The sequence below is a fragment of the Zonotrichia albicollis genome, chromosome 12 (genome assembly GCF_047830755.1).
Source record: "Zonotrichia albicollis isolate bZonAlb1 chromosome 12, bZonAlb1.hap1, whole genome shotgun sequence".
In the NCBI taxonomy this organism is placed as follows: domain Eukaryota; kingdom Metazoa; phylum Chordata; class Aves; order Passeriformes; family Passerellidae; genus Zonotrichia; species Zonotrichia albicollis.
In genome coordinates, this window is record NC_133830.1 from 21,817,476 (window position 1) to 21,836,573 (window position 19,098).

General features: G+C 41.3%; 1 protein-coding gene across 11 annotated transcripts in view; it reads right to left on the minus strand.

The window, feature by feature from the left end:
• FGD3 (FYVE, RhoGEF and PH domain containing 3) overlaps nucleotides 1-19,098 on the minus strand; it is a 94,520-nt gene that overhangs the window by 23,902 nt on the left and 51,520 nt on the right. For 10 of the 11 annotated variants that reach the window (XR_001333208.3, XM_074550205.1, XM_014272235.3 and 7 more), the window contains exons 3-10: nucleotides 18,188-18,356; nucleotides 16,482-17,079; nucleotides 9,864-9,953; nucleotides 8,524-8,660; nucleotides 7,075-7,231; nucleotides 3,038-3,176; nucleotides 2,185-2,243; nucleotides 489-635 (exon numbers count right to left, since the gene is read on the minus strand). Coding sequence is in view for 10 of the 11 variants with exons in the window: in XM_074550205.1 (XP_074406306.1) it covers nucleotides 489-635; nucleotides 2,185-2,243; nucleotides 3,038-3,176; nucleotides 7,075-7,231; nucleotides 8,524-8,660; nucleotides 9,864-9,953; nucleotides 16,482-17,079; nucleotides 18,188-18,356 (1,496 nt within the window). In the remaining variant the exon portion in view is untranslated. The remainder of the gene's footprint in view (nucleotides 1-488; nucleotides 636-2,184; nucleotides 2,244-3,037; nucleotides 3,177-7,074; nucleotides 7,232-8,523; nucleotides 8,661-9,863; nucleotides 9,954-16,481; nucleotides 17,080-18,187; nucleotides 18,357-19,098) is intronic. The other variant, XM_026797615.2, reaches the window with a different exon arrangement.

Sequence of the window (19,098 nt, forward strand, 5' to 3'; positions counted from 1 at the left end):
AGTCACTTCTCCCTTCTGCATCTCCCTCTGAATTGAACTGCCTTGAAAGCACGAGAGCTCTTCTCCCAGTGCCAGTGAGAGCTGGCCATCTCCTGCAGCAAGGTGGTTTGGCTGGAAACCACCTCCTGTGGCACTCTGCAAAAACTCAGCCTCTGAGGAGGGAGATGGAAAAGACCCCTTTGGGCCAGTAAAGGCACAGTATGAAAGAAAGAAGGAAATCCTTGAGGAAAAAACTACAAGAGAAAACTGCTGCTCAGAAGGAGTAGCTGGGCTCAGCTAGTGAATGCTTTTTGTCTTTAAGCTTGGGAAGATGTAAACATACCACAGAATCATAGATTCAAAGGATGGCTTGGGTTGGAAGGACCTTAAAGCCTATCTCCTTCCACTGCCTGCCATGAGTAGGGACCCCTTCCACTAGACCAGTGTGCTCTAAGGCCCATCCAACCTGAGCACAGCCCTGAAAATAATAGAGCAGCTGAAACACTCACCAGGAATAAATACCTATCCTGTGCTGTGCCATTCTTTGCTGAAAGTTTCTGAATTTGTCCTTCTTTAATGAGCTCGTTGGCTGGGTTAACAATATCCTCTTCACCACCCAGGCGCTCATAGACTTCCAAAAGCTTGTGCATCTTTTCCTGCCAGTACAAATATCCAGCAATTTAAATTTTAAAAAAAATTATTCCATGTGGTCTATTTTCCAGTCTTTAATTTCTGTGGTAAATGCATGTAAGTTGAAAGAAAACAGTCTTATAGCTTTGCATTTATATTAAAATGCATTGCATATTGTTCAGTGCTATTCCCCACTCTGGATTTGTCATACTGGATTAGTTATACTTGGATTGTGCCATTTAATGACACTTTGAGATAAATTTATTTGATACTTTTAGACTATTACTATTCAACGCTAAATATGTATTATAGAATCATAAAGGTTGAAATAAATCTCTAAGATCATCAAGTCCAAATATTAATCTTTGGAACTTTAGAAGCAATGTCCAATAAAATCACTGGCCAAGCTGGAGACTTGTACGCTACCAAATAATGGAAGCATGATTTATTTCTTCTACTGCACTACAACAAGAGTAAGCAGCCAACAATTAATTCAACCCTCCACTAACTTTTGGGGATATTGCTACAACATTCACTTTCCTTTCAGTCTGGCTTGGACCTCAAGCAGCAAAATTATTATAACAGCCTTTTCCAATGTGTTCTCGTGTACTAACAGAAAAAGCAACCAACACAGAAACCAATGAGCCAACAAGTTGTTTCATATTCCTGATATCAGCAGAGATACTGTACAAAGCTCCAAGGAGTTAAGAGGCCCAAAACCAGAAAAATTTCCACCAAAATATATCCTTATCAAGAGAACATGCCAGACTCAAATAGAAACAGATGGTTTCCTAACTATGCTTTCAGACATACTGGAAATACACAGACATCAGCTGGCTACTTCCCCATAGCAGCCACAGGAAACATGGTCTCATGGTGTCCCCACCAGCTGAGAGAGGAAGTAATGGTCTGATAGGGAAGTGAACATAAACCCTGGACCTAAGCCAGATACACAGCATTTCAGGTCTGTTTGATACAAAATATCCTGAGACACCTGGGTGCACCAAAGGGATAACATCTGCAGCTGTAAAGCCCATTTACTTTAACAGTAATGCACTAGTTCTTCTATATGTAAAACCTGTGCTAATGTCCAAAATCTCCACATCTGACTGCCCAGCTTTTGAAGCACAGCTTTCTGAAGCTACTGATGCATGCAAAATGCACATTCTGTGCACTTAAGATGGGCCAAAATCAAATCAAAGCAACCTTCATTCTGTTGAAGAACTGTAGGACTAAAAAAACAGTGTGAAAATCTGCAAGGACACCTTGTGAATGGGTCTAATTGGAATACTTCCAACACTTTTCAAGGACAAGCAAATAACGAGTTTTATGAAGACTTCCTTTTTCAACTCATTGGGTCCTTAAGAATGAGGGAGGTGGAATTAAAGCCGAACGAGCCACAGAAAACTGCATTTGCAATAAAAAGGACTCAGACATCCAACACATGTTTAAAGCCTGAGTGACAGGCAGATTTTCCTCTCCAGTTACCGTGCTGAGCCTGTTGCAATGGAAGGCCCTCAATTGAGCCAAGTGTTTCAGTCAGATCAACAATTCCGTTCTGGAATTGCTACTCACCATCTTCCGGATGGCTGCATTGGAATGGTTTGCTGCTGTCGATATCAGCTCCAGTGACTCTGCAATAAAGGTACCAACAGTTATGCATTCTCTAGATTATATCTTTCAATAGCTCCTTGGGAGACAGGTTCACCTCTCTGAGTAGTTCTTCCTTCAAAATTGATGATACATAAGCAATTATGGACACAATCAGTTCTGCCTGTTCAACTGATCTATGTTTCATCTTTCTCTCCTAAAAATCTAGATGAGCCAAAGCACACAGTGACAAAGAACCCTCACTTTCTAGGAATCACCTATTAAAAGTCAAGTTTCACTTAAGTCTTCTCAAGCATATTTTTAAGATTGTTTTCCTAACACAGAGATTGCTGGCTTATGGTGATATGGACACTCTTTTGGTTGAGAGCAAAAACTCCTTGTAATCAAGAGAAGACCACTTCTCCTGTTTCACCATATAAACAGAGTCTATCTGGTTTTCTTGGCAAGAAATACACATTTAAATTCAATACAAATTTAAAACCATTCTTCCTTTCTTCCTCTGGCTACTGCAAGGATGTCTTCCTGTCTTTGTCCTTAGCCACACAATGGAGTAAACAAAAAAGTTAGATGTTCTACTACAGCAAACTTCAACATATTGTCACTGCTTGTTTGCCAAAGCTGCTTTCATTCCTAGAGCAGGTATTCCAACCCTTTTCTTCTCAACTCCAAAAGCATTCAAAATCCCTTTGTTTGGTAATAATTTGATTAATTCAAATCTCCATTTCTACCATAGTCCTGGCTGTAAGTATCTGAATACACAAAGAAAAACTGCCCAGGATTTCATTGTGCTTTTAGACAGAGAGGCGTTTACATGTACTTTCAGCATCTTTCCTGTCTGGAGATTCTTCTGGAAGTTTCTTTAAGTAGTCCTTCAGGAGAAGCTCATAACGAGGAATCCTTTGCACTGGTTCAAGCATATGATGCTGCAAAGTCAGGTTTCCACACACCTCCTGTTTCTGAAATGGAGAAAAAGCAAGAACAGGAGGGTTTGATTTTTTTCTGCCTTTGGTGCATAACAGAATGAAAAATGACCATGCACATACAGATAGAAGAGTGTACAGAAGCTTCTCAAGCCATCATAGGTCGACAAACTCATTAGGTTGGAAAAGACTGAGATGATTGAGTCCAAACATAAACAAAACACTGCCAAGGCCAACTAAATCAAGTCCCCAAGTGCCACATCTGCATGTCTTTTAAATCCCTCCAGGGATAGTGTTTCCATCACTGCTCTGGGCAGCCTGAGCCAGGGCTGGACAACCCTCTCCATCAAGAAATATTTCCTAATATCCAATCTAAACTTTCCCCTGGCACAGTTTGAGGTCATTTCCTCTTGTCCTGTCTCGTGTTCACTGGAAGCAGAGCCCAGCCTACCCCACATCTGCCCCTTCCTGTCAGGGAGTTGTGCAGAGCCAAGAGGTCCCCCCTGGGCCTCCTCTTCTCCAGGCTGAGCCCCTTCCCAGCTCTGTTCCCTTCTCTGGACACACTCCAGCCCCTGCAGCTCTTTCTTGTTGCGAGGGGCTCTAAACTGACCCCAGCATGTCCAGCACAGGGGTGGGCACTGCCCTGGCCCTGCTGCCACACCAGGGCTGAGCAGCCCAAGGTGCCCTGGTCCTTCTTACCCACCTGGGCTCCTGTTCAGCCACTGCCACAGCACCCCAGGGCCTTTCCAGCCCCTCTGGCTCAGCCTGGAGCTGCAGGGGTGTTGTGACCCAATGACAGGACCTGGCACTTGGCCTTGTTCAGCCTCAATCACTGGCCTACGATCAAGCCTCTCCAGAGCTGGGCTGCCTGATAGCAGATGTCAGAGCTGGCAGCTTTTATGTGAATCTTCATCCTATGTCAGGCATTTTCTGCTGATATGCAACTATCTTCTTTCAGAAGGCTCAGAAAAGCTTTTCCCATCCATGGCCCTGTGCAGCATTGTTCTCCCAACTTCATGAAATCACAATGCCCCCAGGAATGTACTGCTTGCCAGAGCTCACTGTATGAGCAGTAGGCACGCTGCTCACACATCAGCTTTGAGAGGCAGAGCTCTCTCAAATTCTGCTCCTTTTTCACTTGGCCAAGAAGGGGAGGAGATTTGAGTCTGGTTACACAAAACATCATCCAATAAGGCACCAAAGTGCTCTGCTTACAATGGCACTGAGTATTGCAGTGTACTTGTTTTCACAGCATCTCGTGAAGCAAAAGAATATTTTCGTTTAAAAGAGGAGAGATGAGAATCTCAGTAAGAACCAGTAACTTGCTTTAACGCACACAGGAAGTTTCTGCTAGTGATGTAATCTGACTCCACAGCAGCATGTTAACCACAGACACACACAAGCTCTTCTACACAGCATTATTTTTACATCAGCCCACTAATGTGGTCTGCTCTCATGTAAACAACCTCTCTATAACCATGTTAATTTCACTGTGTATTTCTCAGAGAAAGGAACTTCTTTCAAGTATCTGCAATTTCCTCATAAATATTCCAGCCCACACCACACTGCTGACTCGTTCCATTCTCACAGCGAAACTGGAGATAATGGGATGAATGTCTGAGAGAAAAATATTAGCTATCTTTCCAGAAATTCAAAGGACTAAATTTGATAAGTCACAGTCATCAACTTATTAGTAACATTTGATTTTTGTTTTCTGCTTTCCCTAATTTACCATAATTAGTAACAGTGAATGCCTAATGCTTTATATTATATACACACTATTCCATTAGCAGCTTAGGTAGACAGTGCATCCCTGAAGGATCACAACATACTTCAACTGGTATGTTGAAAACTATCAGTGGCTTCTGAGAGATATGTCAAATAAGTGGACTAAGAATTCTGGGTCCAATCTCTGCCTCCTGCAGCTATAATCACCGAGCAACAGAGCAAAAGGTGCTGTGTAAGTGTGACTAAATAACCTACAGTGCAATTCTGTCATCAGCAGGCTTCCGAGTCACATCTCCTGCCTGCATCACCAGTGCCCACACTGCCTGGCAAGAGTTCTGCTCAAGCAACAGCAGAGCTGCCCATGGTCTGGAACCGGTGTAGACCAACAGGTGACATACATCATTTATGTTGGAAGCTCCTTGGTGGGAAGAGACAGGTGACTTTTAGAGAAGGGAGCTGCCTGTGCTGTAGGGAAAACAGTCCCAAATGGATTACCCTGCAGAAAGTCATGGCTTGCCACTGGCTGAGGACAGCAAAACACAGGTGTGTGTGCCCTTAGTGGGAGCAGGACAGGTACAGGCAAAAAAAGGGTAAGAAAAGTCCTGTGGAGCAGTAGCGTGGCAGGAAAGGACCTCCCCCAGTCCTTGTTTCTCCAAACTTCTGTCTTGAGTCTCTGACACAGCCCTAAACCTCCACTCAGGGCCTCTCCTCTCCCAGCTTGCCAGGGGATTACTTGATTCCCAACAGCTGGCCCAGCCACAGTCCTCCCATTTAGGGCAGGCAGCTGTACTCCCTGTTCAGCTTAACCCACTCCTTGCCAGCCCTTCCTTCTCAAAGGATGGTATCTGCCTTCCAAAGACTGGCAGAGAGATGCTTATGAGCATCCTGGAGCCTGCATCCATTCAGCTGGCCCAGGGGATGAGCAGGATAGAACAGTTTTATGGATACACCAGCATAACCAGAGCTCTTCCCCTCTCCCTGCACAGCTTTTTGTGCAATTATGAGAAAACACATGAAAATCCATCTCAAGCATCCTCCTGTGGAACTGTGATCCTGAGAGAAGATTGCCACTTTGGAAGCCTCAGAAAAACCAGACAAACAGCAGATGCTGTCAGTGACATATCCAAACCTAAGCACACCCACCTCTTTTTAATAAAAAAAAAAAAAAAAAATAAAGTTAGAAATGAGGAAGACAAATTCAAAAGAGTCAGAATTACTGGTCCAAGGGTGAAGTTTCATTCTGTGATCTGATACTCTTCTTAAACCACAGAATCATGGAATGGTTTGGGTTAGAAGGGACCTTGAAGACCATCCAGCCTAACCCTCATCCACCGTCCCAAGTTGCTCCAAGCCCCATCCAGCGTGGTCTTGAACATTTCCACGGATCCAGGGGCAGCCACAGCTTCTCTGGGCAGCCTGGGTCAGGGCCTCACCACCTTCACATGGGAGAATTACTTTCCAATATCCCATCTAACCCTGGCCTCTGTAAGTTTAAAGCCATATTAAAAAAAAAAAAAAAAAAAAAAAGTTTGAGTGGAATAAAAGCTGTGTGTGAAATCTGTATACCAGAAAAACAGAAAAGAGAAGAAAGGAATGCCACTAAAATTGTGTAATTTTAGTATGTCTTATTATCTTGACAATGTGTGTCATTAACTGGGAAACAAATAAATACACTGAACTGAGGATCTCTCACTCCTGGTTCTAGCCAGCAGAGAGTTAATTTTTTCCAGTAGCCAGGAGGGGTGTGGCCAGGGCCTCAGTGTTAGTGGATAACACCTCAGGTCATTGCTAGGCTGGAGGAGAGGGTCTTATTTCAGAGAAGGTTCCTTATGGTGGAGCAAGTGTGGCAAATGGAGCAGTTTGGGTGATGCTGGTCCTGACTGGAGGAAGTGGTTTCGGTGAGTAGCTGCAGCTGGATTGAACTCTGCACTCTCTTTTTGGTACACCTTTATTTTTATTATTAACATTGTGGCTCTTACTGTTTGTTTTCTTATCTCATTGTTTCCAGTAAATTGTTCTTACCTCAACCCATGATTTTTGCTTTTTGGGCCTCCAGCTCTCCTCTTCAGGTACTCCAGGAGGAGGGCAAAAGGGCAGTGGGGGAAAACAAAGGAGTAGTAGTGTGGTTTTGGAGTCTCTAAACTGGGGAGTACCATTCCTAAACCATTACAATCTCCAAGTCCTATTATGTGAATTCAAAACATACCTGTATATTCTGAACAACATCTTTGAAGGGAGAGGACCGCTGCATACATGTGTTCACTATGTCCATTGCCCTGTCAAAGTTCTTTACATACTCTCCATACATCTTCAGAAAAGGAGCAAGTTTCTGCAGGATATCTCCTAGCCGTGGGTTGACGCTCCTGTGGTAAAGAGACAGGTAACTACTGAAATCTCTGGAAATGAATGGTATCTTCAGAGAGAAAACACAGCTGTGAGATTTCCACAGTTGTCTCCCACATGCAGAAGCATTTACACATATGTGCAATCAAGACAGGCTAAGTTCAATTTATGGTAATCTATGCAATATCCTAGATGAAACTTCAAACGTGAATCCTGTTGTAAAAGGGATGACATTTCTCCCCTCACTGTCTTAAGTGAAAAGCAGACTGACTATACATCATTAAAAGAACTTCTGCCCAACACAAAATCTTGTGGGAAACTTTTACTTATCAAAAATAATCTCTTCCACCACAGCCAAACAACTGATTTGGTTTTAATGCAAAGAGATGGCTCAGTTCAACAGGTTAATCCTTAGGGGCTAGTAACCCCAGGCTGGAGCAGCAGTAACCACAAATCTCTCTCTGCCAAAGACATGGCCAGGCAGAGAGCCAACCATTCTCCCCCAGTCTGCTTGCAAGCCCCTCTAGCCAGTTGACAAGCTTCTATCCTCTTCTGACTCCCAGACTCTGCAGTTTTCCTCTCCTCTCTTACAGCTGTCCCTGCAAGTGCAAGTCGGGCACAGAGGTGCTGAGACTTATTTACCCCTTCTGCTCACTGACAAACGTGTGAAGACTGGACTCAGCCAAGAGAGAGGCAAACCCTGGTCTTGTCTTGATCAATCAGGGGACCTGCAAAGGTCAGCACTATCTGCACCTGCCGCTGCAGGACACCATGCAGCCAATGTGTCCCCTCAAATTGGATCTCCTAGACCTGACTTACAATTAACCTTTCGACCTATCACTGTGTTTCTGCCTTATCTACAGCTTACAGCATCACAGAATCATTAGGGTTGGAAAAGACCTCTAAAACCAATAAGTTCTACCTTCAACCTCATTAAAGCAGCCAAATTTTAAATGGTATTCGAAAATATTTATTTCAGCTATGGGGCCAAAAGAAGCAATTTTATTCCTTCCTAGTACTGTAATTTCATAGTACTGCAATAATAGGAGAGTAGGAATGCAGTAAGGAAAACAGCTCTGGTAATACTTCCAACTAAAAAAACGCTCACAATGTATTCTGGAAGTTTTGAGTGCTCAGGCCTACTCCTTAAGTCAGAAATGTTTGAGAGACTTCAGAAATGTTTGAGAGTTAGTAAATAACTAAAGTAACTGCTGCATTAAACAATAAAAAATTTGGAATTAGACTAGGCCTCATGGTTGCTACAGTTTCTTGAAAATGTATTTTTTTAATAATTGTAATGAGAGCTACCTACCATTCTTGTGTAATTCTCGTTTTGAGCTCAGGAAGAAGAAATTGTCCATGGAAACAATAGATGGAAGAAATATTTGAGAAGATGCCTGTTATCACTTCAGATGAGATCCCTGCTTCGGACAATTTAGTGCAAAAAACCTGCAGAAGGCAACAAGACAGTACCAACATTTTTAACTAAAAACAGTCCTAGACATGCTGATTTTAGATTGCAATTTTGCAAAGCTGACTGCTTAGAACAGAGCTGCAGATTTTCACCCCTGGTAGCCACTCCTTGGTGTCTTAAGGAGTTTCACAAAATTTAAGCGGACTGTCACCCAGAGTTAGATATATCACTATAGGCCATTGAAAAAACTAGGAAATCTGAGCTATAATTCAAAAAAGATTGAAATTACTGGGAAGATCAGACATCTCATATTTGAGTGCAAGCTGCAAACATCATTCAGTCCCTGAAAAGCATTTACTGCTATTTACACAAAGCAAAATAAATAATGTGATTGGGTTTTTCTCAGTAGGAAAAATTACACTATACTGAACAAAAGGAAAAGACATTCCCTAGATTTTTATGGTCCAGAAACAGTTTCTGTTAATCTAATACACACACTGTAAGTCTTTCATACAGCTCCAAGAGTTGTAGGGTGAAGCATTCTCCAAGTTACAGCTTCTAACAGTATTTCTTGCCAGGTGACAGTTTTCTATTTTTTTTTCTTCTACTAATTTTTAAAAAGCACTTTGCTAGAAATGTGTCTCATCCTCATCTTTATTTCTTTCCTGCATATTCATGTCTTTTTTCTTTGAGGTAATTATAGAAATGTCTGAATTGTGTAGCGCCAACTCAAAGTCTATGGGGAAGAAAGTTCAGACTCATCACACCAGTTTCACTTCATCGCCATGTGTAAACATGATGGGCAACAATTACAAAACAGACTGGTAAAAAAATAGCTTGCTGTAGGCTCAGGGCTAACACATGTGGCCTGATTTTAGTAAAACTTCAACTTCTTGCACATCAAAGAGCAATCACAGATTTCATCATTTCTTAGTGCTTTCATTATCCCTATGATTTCCTCTCCCCATACACCCAGGGAGGAACCAAATGCTGGCAGTGTCTGTGTCTTGGACTGCTGCTTTCCCATTTCCCTTTCTGCCATCCCAATCCTCGGTTTCCTTTCAGAGAACCCTCTTGCTCAAAGCTCACATCTGGGATCCACGGCACACGGCCTGACAGGCAAACTCCATCTTCCACCTACACACAGCATTTGTACTGAGCTACAGCTTAGGCAGTGGACAGGAGACATCATTGCTGCTCACTGGAAAGAAAGGAGAATTAATTCAAAATGGAATTACCTGGTCCAAGAGATGGAGTCTTTTAACATACGCTTCTTCTGTGTGGAGCAGCTCACTGGCGATGTTGAATAGCTTTTGGGGCTCTGTACACTATAAAAAAAAAAAGTTACAAATGACACAATCCATCTGCACCTCCACACCTGAGTTCCACTAACTGTTCTGTTTTTCATTTTGTCAGTGGCCTAAATCCTACCAGCAGAGGAGCCTGGAGTGAAAGAGGTTAACACATTCCAGAATCTGTCCCACACCTCTCAAAAGATCACTTTGCTCCAGAGATATTTTAATGCTGTTTTCTGAAAGAGCAATTAGTAATGCAATCAGTGTCTGGTCAGGACATCACTTGAGTTCATTATGGCTTTATAAAAAGAACCAGAAACATCCTCTAAACCTGGAAATAAGTCAAGTTAATTTGAAAAACAAGGCAATAGATTGTAAATAAACTGTTCTCATTTTTGGATTCAGGTCCTGTAACTAAAATGAAAACTAGAAATCAGGCTGTTTGGCCAGATTTCTACTCTTGCTAGCACAGCATTACTCTCTATGGCATATTTCTAAGATTTTTGTGCAGCTTTATACACAGGCCAGTTCCCTGGAAAGAATTTTCATCAAGGTAACCAAAATTACTCAGTGAAGCCTTTCATTAAGCTCATTAAAAAAAAAAAAAAAAAGAGAGAGAGAGAGAAAGGACTACTTAAAAACTCTAAATACAGTTTTAAAGCACTGACTTTAGGCACTGTTCAGCCAAAAGCTACATAGACCCTTCACTCACTAAGTGCTTAATAATACCTGAATTACTAGAATACAGGTTTGAGCTTCCCAACAATCTTTTAAAGTGTTAGACTTTAAACACCATGCCTACATATAATGAAACCAGTCCAAAACAGTGTTGGCTGGCTTGTGTTCAGGAATACAAGCATGGAAAATGGGCAGCAAGGATGATCAAATGTAAAGAAACTATACTGGGCTGGATCCAGAAAAAGACAAATGCACTGAAGGTAAGAGGTGCATTAATGATTCCTGGAATGCAGAACATTGACTGGGTGCAATTAATCACTATTTCTATGGGAAAACTGAAGGGCATCAAATAAAATCACCAAGGCGCTGCTTCCTCAAGAAACACAACATTGCTGGCAGTAACCTTCACACAGGTTCACAAAAGAACCAGAAATATCCACAGAGGAAAAATTTAGCTGAAGTCTATTAAACACATGGGGCAATTGCCAGCTGAGGAAGTACCTGGGCCTGTCACCAGCAGCAGTGCTCAATCCCAAATGTCTGTCTCTGGTGCTCACATTTGGGGCAAGGACTTGTAGATATAACCCTGTTAGCCACCATCAGATTGTTGGAAAACATCAAATAAAGGCTCTCTTTAAGCTTCTTCAACATTACCGTGTTTTGTTTCCAAATAAAGTTGATGAGAAAAATTTAAACACCAGCCCTCCACAGAGAGTCAGACAAACTGCAGTACAACTGAAAACTTCAAAGGTTTTTCACAGAAAGCCGTGAACTCCAACAAATCAGACCCACAATTATCCTACATGGAATGAGGTGCCACTTGGCATGAAGTACTCATAGCTCCATGATGTAAGTATTATTGAAGGAAAGTAAATAGCTCTCCTTTATTTGAAGCAACATCAGACTTCCTTTGAAGCAAACCAGGCACAAATTTGAATTATTTCCAGGCACAAATCTGAAGATAGGCAAACATGAAGTTCTGACAGGGACTGTCTCTGCCCCGCCTCTCAAATTATTCCAAGTCAAATACTCTTTTACACTCTTTCAACATGCTACACAACATCGTGCTCTGTTCACTATATATTAATATTTAGGGGAAGTGAAAAACAAAACAAACCACAGCACAATAAGTCTTGAAATTGTTGCAAGCAAATACATCTTATTACCGTTTACACTGCAGTGCTCTGCTGGCCCAGTCAAACCCAGTAACTACAAGGATCTCTCACTGAGAAAGATATTATCTACTGGTGTTGCTGTGTACAAAGAAGTGCTCAAATGAAAGGCACTGATGTAACCAGCTGGCATGCCAGTCACCAAGAGCATCCTTTGAGTTTTTTGAATTCAGAATTGGAAAAATACTTATTGCCAACCAAATACATTTGTACTCAGAAGTAAATCTTTACATAGCACAGGTAGCTTTTTAGGTCCTGACCTTCACCATCTGCAATTCAGCTTATATTTCAAGAAAACTTGCTGACATCTGCTTAAATACCAAACAAGGGCTTAACAGAATCAGCTTCAGCTCAGTTTTACAGTGACACTATCTTCAGTTGCTCTCTCTGCTAAGCAGAGCGGTAGGCACATTTTTCAGACAAATTTGCAACTTATTTGGCTTTCAATGGGCATAACATTTTAAATGAAACTATAGATTAATTAAACGTGAGGCAGTCCCATTCTTCTAACTTCATTTTGTGCCATGGTGGGATAGCTTTAACAAAGCCCAAGCCATCATTCAGTTCACTAGGAACAAGATATTTCATGGTCCATGCTTCTAAAGGAAAAGTAAAACAAACCTGCAAATTGAGATTATGCTCTGCTTTGTGCAGTGTTCTTGCTGAGTGACTGCTTGCCACAAGCCACAGCATCTCCTGTGCAGTCATTCCCTAGAGCCTTACACCTACTGCAAAGTCTGGACAGAACAGTGTGGCTGGTGGGGTGACAAGAAAGGTGAGAAAATTGAAGAGGGAGGTGTTGACTTCACAACACAAAATTCACTCCAGTGCTCAATGCAGCATGATGCACTTTCACTTTGTGAACGATTCAAAAATTCATTTTCAGCTGCAACTGTCCATAAAACATTTTAAAATATGTTTTTGTTTTTTTTTTTTTTTTAAAGAAACAACAGCCTGAAATCAAACAGAACCAGTTTCTAATGAAGGTCAGATTCACGCTTGGAATGCATTTGCACCTTAAATCTTGCAGCAACCATTTTTCATACAATGGGTGTGCACAACTACATTCAGTCAGCATCAGTCTCACATAGGGCACATAGGGCTTTCAGCAAATCTTGCAAGAGAGCTGCTGGGATAGAGCTTAGGTTAAAATCATACATAGTTATGTGTCAAAACTCCATCAGTCAGCCCTGCAAAGACCACAAAAAGTCACAAAAATATTACAGGCCACTTCCTACTCAACAATCCTGAAAATAATACAGAAAAGTTATCCTATGCTTGGTTGTCTTTGTTGCACTGAAATCACATTTTCCTTAAGATACTTAAATCATGATGATGTCATATCTGAATTTTCTCAACCAACATTATGACTAAAACATTGACATACAGACTTTTTTTCTGAATATACATGGAGATAATCTCACCCAAAGGTCATAGTAGCAGGATTGCAGGCCAAATTTTACAACACACACTAGACAATGAAATCAGATGTGAAACCCCAGCCATGTACAGGCAGAATGGAAGCATGTGTCCATGAATGCATGAGACCCAAGGGGGGCTCCATTGTTACTATTTACACATCAGGAAGCATGACAGAGGGAGAAAAACATTCTTTGGTGATTACAAATGAGCATATATGACTCTTAGTGAAAAAATGCCTAAAAAAACCCCTCTGAAGCACAGATACCCCTCCCAGAAGCATTACTCAGGCTCTCAGGCAGTCAGCAGAAGTCTTGGGACTTTGGAGCACGACAGTCCCTCAGTCTCACTTTTATGTCACTTCTTTTCTCTGCAGCCATCTTTGTAACCATCCAGATTAATGTGCATCACTTCCTGGAGCTCCTGACATTTTCTGAGACATTATCAAAACTAATAACCTCCCTTGGTTAATTTTTATTTTGATAAAAGATAACTGGAAATCTCAGTAAATCACTCCTGAGATTTAAAAACATAATTTGTGCTAATACTGAGCCCTGTTAGACTGCTGCAGACTCTTAACGAATCACTGCATAGCTAAGCCTATAAATACAACATTACCACTCACATATCAGGTAAAGTTACCTTCCCCAAGCATGAGCTGTGTGCAAGCTTGGGTGGAAGATAGAGGGATCACTGAAGTAGAAAAGAATAGTTATTCATGATCTTCACTTACACTGATATCCTAGGAGTTACTGATCCATCATTAAATCACTCTGCAGCTGTACTTACGATTCTCCTCCAACTATAACAGCTTTCACATTTAATGAGACCACTGGCTACCTTCATGGTGCAGCTGCAAAGCCTGGTACTGGGGGTAGGAGGGGAAATGCAAGAAAAATACTTTCCCAACCTAAGGCTTTTTGAAGGAGATGAGGGCTCCCCAGCTCCCAGGCCAGCAGCTGATGCCAATTGAATTATCTCTTCTTTCAAGCAGGAAAATTATCAGTTTTGTCAAGGATGATGTGAAATTCCAGCCTAAGAATAACCATGGAACAAGTCAACTTTGAATCACATTAGCTCTCCTTGCTGGAAGCTGTGGCCCTTCACTCTAACCCTGAGTCCACAGTGCCCCAAATCTGCAACAGAATCAAAGAGGGGAGCAGGAAATGACCTCAAGTTATGCCAGGGGAGGTTTAGATTGGATATTAGGAAAAAATTTCTTCACTGAAGGGTCAGGCATTGGAAGAAGCTACCCAGGGAAGTGGTGGAGTCACCAGCCATGCAAGTGTTCAACAGACAGGTAAATGTGGCTCTTCGGGACACAGTGGACCAGTCAGTGTTTGAGTAGTGGTTGGACTCAATGATCTTCAAAGTCTTTTCCAACCACAATGATTCTATGATTTTATGTGGACACTTGACACAGAAATTAGCTTCACCCAATGTGTCCCCAGAAGAGGGCACAATCTTTACACTGAAGAAGAGGCAGCTGCTCTCTCAGCCTTCCTCCTCTATGTGACTGCAAAAACCAGGTAACTTAGTGTAGCTTGGTGAGCTTCAAAACTGCCTTTGGGAAGGGGAAATAAACTCCAACTGCGTGGGAAAACCTGCAGTGCATCACATAAAGGAGGGAGGGTAATACAAAAAAACCAAAACAAGTGAGTTTTCTTCTGGAGATACCTCTCATAAATTTACCAGGTGAGCTCCAGAGAATTATAGCCTCATAATTTTGTGTCATCCTTTTTTCCTACTATATGGACACATAACCTAAGGAACAAGACTCAAAACCAGCCATCAAATCATTGATATCATATGAAACAGTGGTATTTGTCAACAAAGCACTTCTTAATCATATGGTAAAGTGTTCAGCTTGGGGTTGTTCCAGTTGGATTGATACAGCATTCCTAGTCCAAACCGTAAATTTAATTACCAGATTAAAGATTTTTAATGTAATATATTATTTTCCAGGAGTTGGTCTTTGATGATTGTTATGGGTTCCTACCAACTCAGGAAATTCAACAATTTTAGGCTTTCTTGCTGGCCTGTTGCAACTGATAACATATCTTTCAAATAATATTTCAGTGGCACACATGCACATACATGCACATTATGAATATAAAACAATTAAAGTATGTCAAAGTGTGTGTATGTAGGTATAAACACACTTGTCAAGTTCTGAGGTACAGAACTTGCATGCCATTTCATCATTCTTTTATTTATATTAGATGATTGACCTAGAAACTAAGAAATGCATTCTAATGTCCACATTTCCCAAGGGACAAGCCCTTGACTGGCACAAATCATTATGTACTTGGTGATTTCAACAGAACCACACGATTTATAAAAACTGAGGTGTGGACACTACATTTCACTAGTTACAGATCATTAGCTGCAGCTGCTGATCATATTCTTTAAAACACAAAAATCCCACATATTAACTTTACTGTCATCATGGCTTGGGGTGGGGGGGGGAAACCCTAACAAACCCAAACACCTGCAAGTACAAACAAAAACAGCCACCAAACAAAAAGTGCAAAAAGTGGAATATTTTGCAGATATTTTGCAATGCTCTGTTCTGTTTTTCTGGAAAAATCTAATCCCTTTTAACAGCACTATTTCTAAAAATAACTGTCTTGATAAGCTGATAATCAAAAGAATTTGTCATTAATCTTACATAGCTGCTGCAAACACACAACTGGATTACATTACTCTGGAATCAAAGAAAAATCTCTTTTCCACCTTCAGTTTCCTGAAGAGTAATTTGACATAACTAGCATTAAAACAACTTCTTTGCACTCAAGAAGTGGTCACATCAAAAGCAGCACAGGTTTCTGTAAAAAAAACACTCCAAATTTTGCGTGAGACAAGATTCTGATCCTGCCCATTCTACTCAGATGCAAGGTCCTGACCCTGCAAGATGCACTAGCCAATTAACTCTCTGAATAACAGAGCTCCATGGAAAAGAACATGCTCTAACAAGCTGAACCTAGACAAACCCAAGCAACAAACACAAGGTAGGAGTCTTGACCTACAAAAGTACCTGAATTTTAACAGCTAACCTCTGGCTGTGATGCATTCTCTTATATAAAACCTTTTGAAGTAGCTGGGAACCTTTCTAAAAAACTATCTAGGTCAGAAACAAGTTAGGACCTGCATAAAGCAGGAAACAATACTGACTATCATGATCCTTTGATGAAAAACCAACGAAACAAATGATCCAAACAATGTGTTAAAGTGATGCAAGCATCAGGAACTGGTTTCTGAGCGCACGAGAGCAACAAACAAACTCCCTTACCTTGTTTACATCCAAATACTCCAACTTTGGCACTTCTGCTATCTCTTGCTCCTCACTGCTTCCTTCATCAATGTCACTGTCGTCATCCTGCGTGGAGTCTCTCTTCTGCTCTACAGAGGAAGGTTTGGTGCCCTTTCTGTCAGGTTCCATCTCTCCTGGGTTCCCAGCCATGCTGGACTTCTTCTGCTCGGCCCCTTCTTCACTGGGGAATGTTTCCCCAGCCACACTACAAGAAGGACTGTCAATGCCACTGTCTCTATTGGGAATTTTACCACTCCCATTCAGTTCTGCAGTTGAATCTTTACTGCCAAGCTCTTCTTGGGACTCTTTGCTCAAAGTCACAGCAGTAGAGTCTTCATGGCTTTTGCTATCACCTATGCTCAGCTCCTTAATTTTCATTATGTCTGTGTTAGTTAGATCCATGCTGCATGGTATGTTGGGCTCAGTTTCATCCAATTCAGTTTTGTCATTTGTGGAAGAGTCACTGGAAGCCACTGTGTCACGGTCACACAAGCTCATCTGCTTGGATGAGTCCAGGCCAGGTTCCATTTTAAGAGCTAAATTTAGCTGGTTTCTTTGAAGAATATGTACAGGTTGCCTGTGAGTGAAAACAAAGCACCACAGTCATATTAATACTCACGTTTCACAAGTGCCTGAAAGAGAGGGTGTGATTGCCATTTGATTCAAGCACCCCACTGACAATCCCAGAAGGCAAGAGTGTGCACATTTGCAATAATAATGATCACCCAACAACACCCAGCAAAAAAACATCACCCCTACATGCTACTGAAATGGCACCACCAGAATCCTGGGCCTTTAGTGCTTTTCATGTCACCTTGAAGAACAGTCTGGTTTGAGGGTTTGGAGAAGAAATCACCTCTAAAAAGAAGCAGTTGGTTCTGGGCTCATTTAAACAGAAACTCTCATTCTTCAACAGAACCAAGCTCTTTTGGCAAGGTGTTTTCTGCCAGAGAGGATGTGCATGAGAAGGCACTACTTTTCCTTTTTGAAAGACACCAGGTTCACCCAGGTGATAACACTCCAAGGCACAGTATGATGACTGTCTCCATCTCCCTCTTTGTGGAAAAAAACCCATCATTTAGCTCCATCAGGCAGATTTATTCTTCAGGAAAAGTTCTTGTGTGTTTGCAAAATGAGCTGGTTTTACACCAATATATATATATATTATCCAATTTAGTGTCTTTCATTACAAAGTTTTAAAACAGCTGCTGTTCTATATGACATTGTTTTACAGTACCCTATATACTTCCCTGCCTCCAAGAAGAAAGATCTGATGTTTATTGTATGTCAGACAAAATGCTAAATTAGTTAATGTCATAACAATCAAGTTCCTACTATGCAATTCCCACATCTAGCCAACTTACCAAAAGCAGACTGTGGGCTACTTGCCTTTGTTAGAATCTTACCAAATTCAGCAGGTCTTAAACTCCTTAAGCATGACTGCATGTTACAAACTAAAACTTGCAGCTTGTATTAAAAATATTCTTTATCCTCAGTGAAACTTTGCACTTCCAGTAGAAAACATCCCAAGATGTTTTCTACTGGAAAGTAGATGTACAAGATGACAAGATGTACATCCCAATGATTTCCAGGGAATCATTATAGTTAATGTTTTCTACTATTATATTCTAAGTTAAAAATGCAGAAAAGGGAGAGGAGAGCAGATCTGGCAAAGCCATATTTACCTAATACTTTCAAATTTCTCAATGAGCGTGTTGACTCCTGCTGATATTGGTATTTCTTCCTCTCCAGGTGCTAAGCTCCTTGATGACTTGGGATCAGCTGGCAAAGGCCGAGATGGTGCAGGAGGAATTCTTTCCTGCCCAGGTTTGAGATGGACAGGCTTAGGAGGTACTAATGAAAGAGAAGAGAAAAAACAGGAGGATAAATCTCCATCGTCTTTATCCTAAACTGGGAACAAAATCCAGACCAAAAGGTATCCATTCTTTCCTCATTTTTTATGAGCGGCACTGGTGCAGTCCTGAAGTATTGCTTGCACCAAAGCAAGCTGCTAAAGAAAATATGACAGGCTTCTATTTTGCGTCTCTACAGCTGCTCAGCCATGCTAACAAACTGAGCAGCTTGCAGCACTGCACTGCTTCCTCATTACCAAACAGGATGCAGAGCTTACGCTTCAGTTTGCAAATTTGCTTGCTATCTCAATCACACTAATGAGCTTCCCCTTCCATGACTTCTCAAAATTCTGGTACCCCATTGAATGTCTTATATTGGGGAAAAAAAAGGTAGAGGGATGAACCATATCCCAAAATAAACCTTTAAAACCCAACCCCAGCATGGATTTTGCATTTGCTTGGTCCAAAATGCCACAGGCTGAACATAATGGTTTTTCTTCCTCTCCTTCTCTCTCCCCCCTCTCTTCTGTGGTGTACTAGTCTTCACAAATTTCCTTCCTCTTTTGGTTCTACGTTGCGTTGTATATGGTATAAATAAAACAAGTCTTGTAAGAACACTCACATTCCTCTTCAGGACTCACAAGGAGGCCAAGGCACAAAGTTTAATACAGTATTTTTTAAAAATGGCATTAAATTGTAATGTTATTCTAAAAAGATTATTCAGACCTTAACATTAGTTGCAG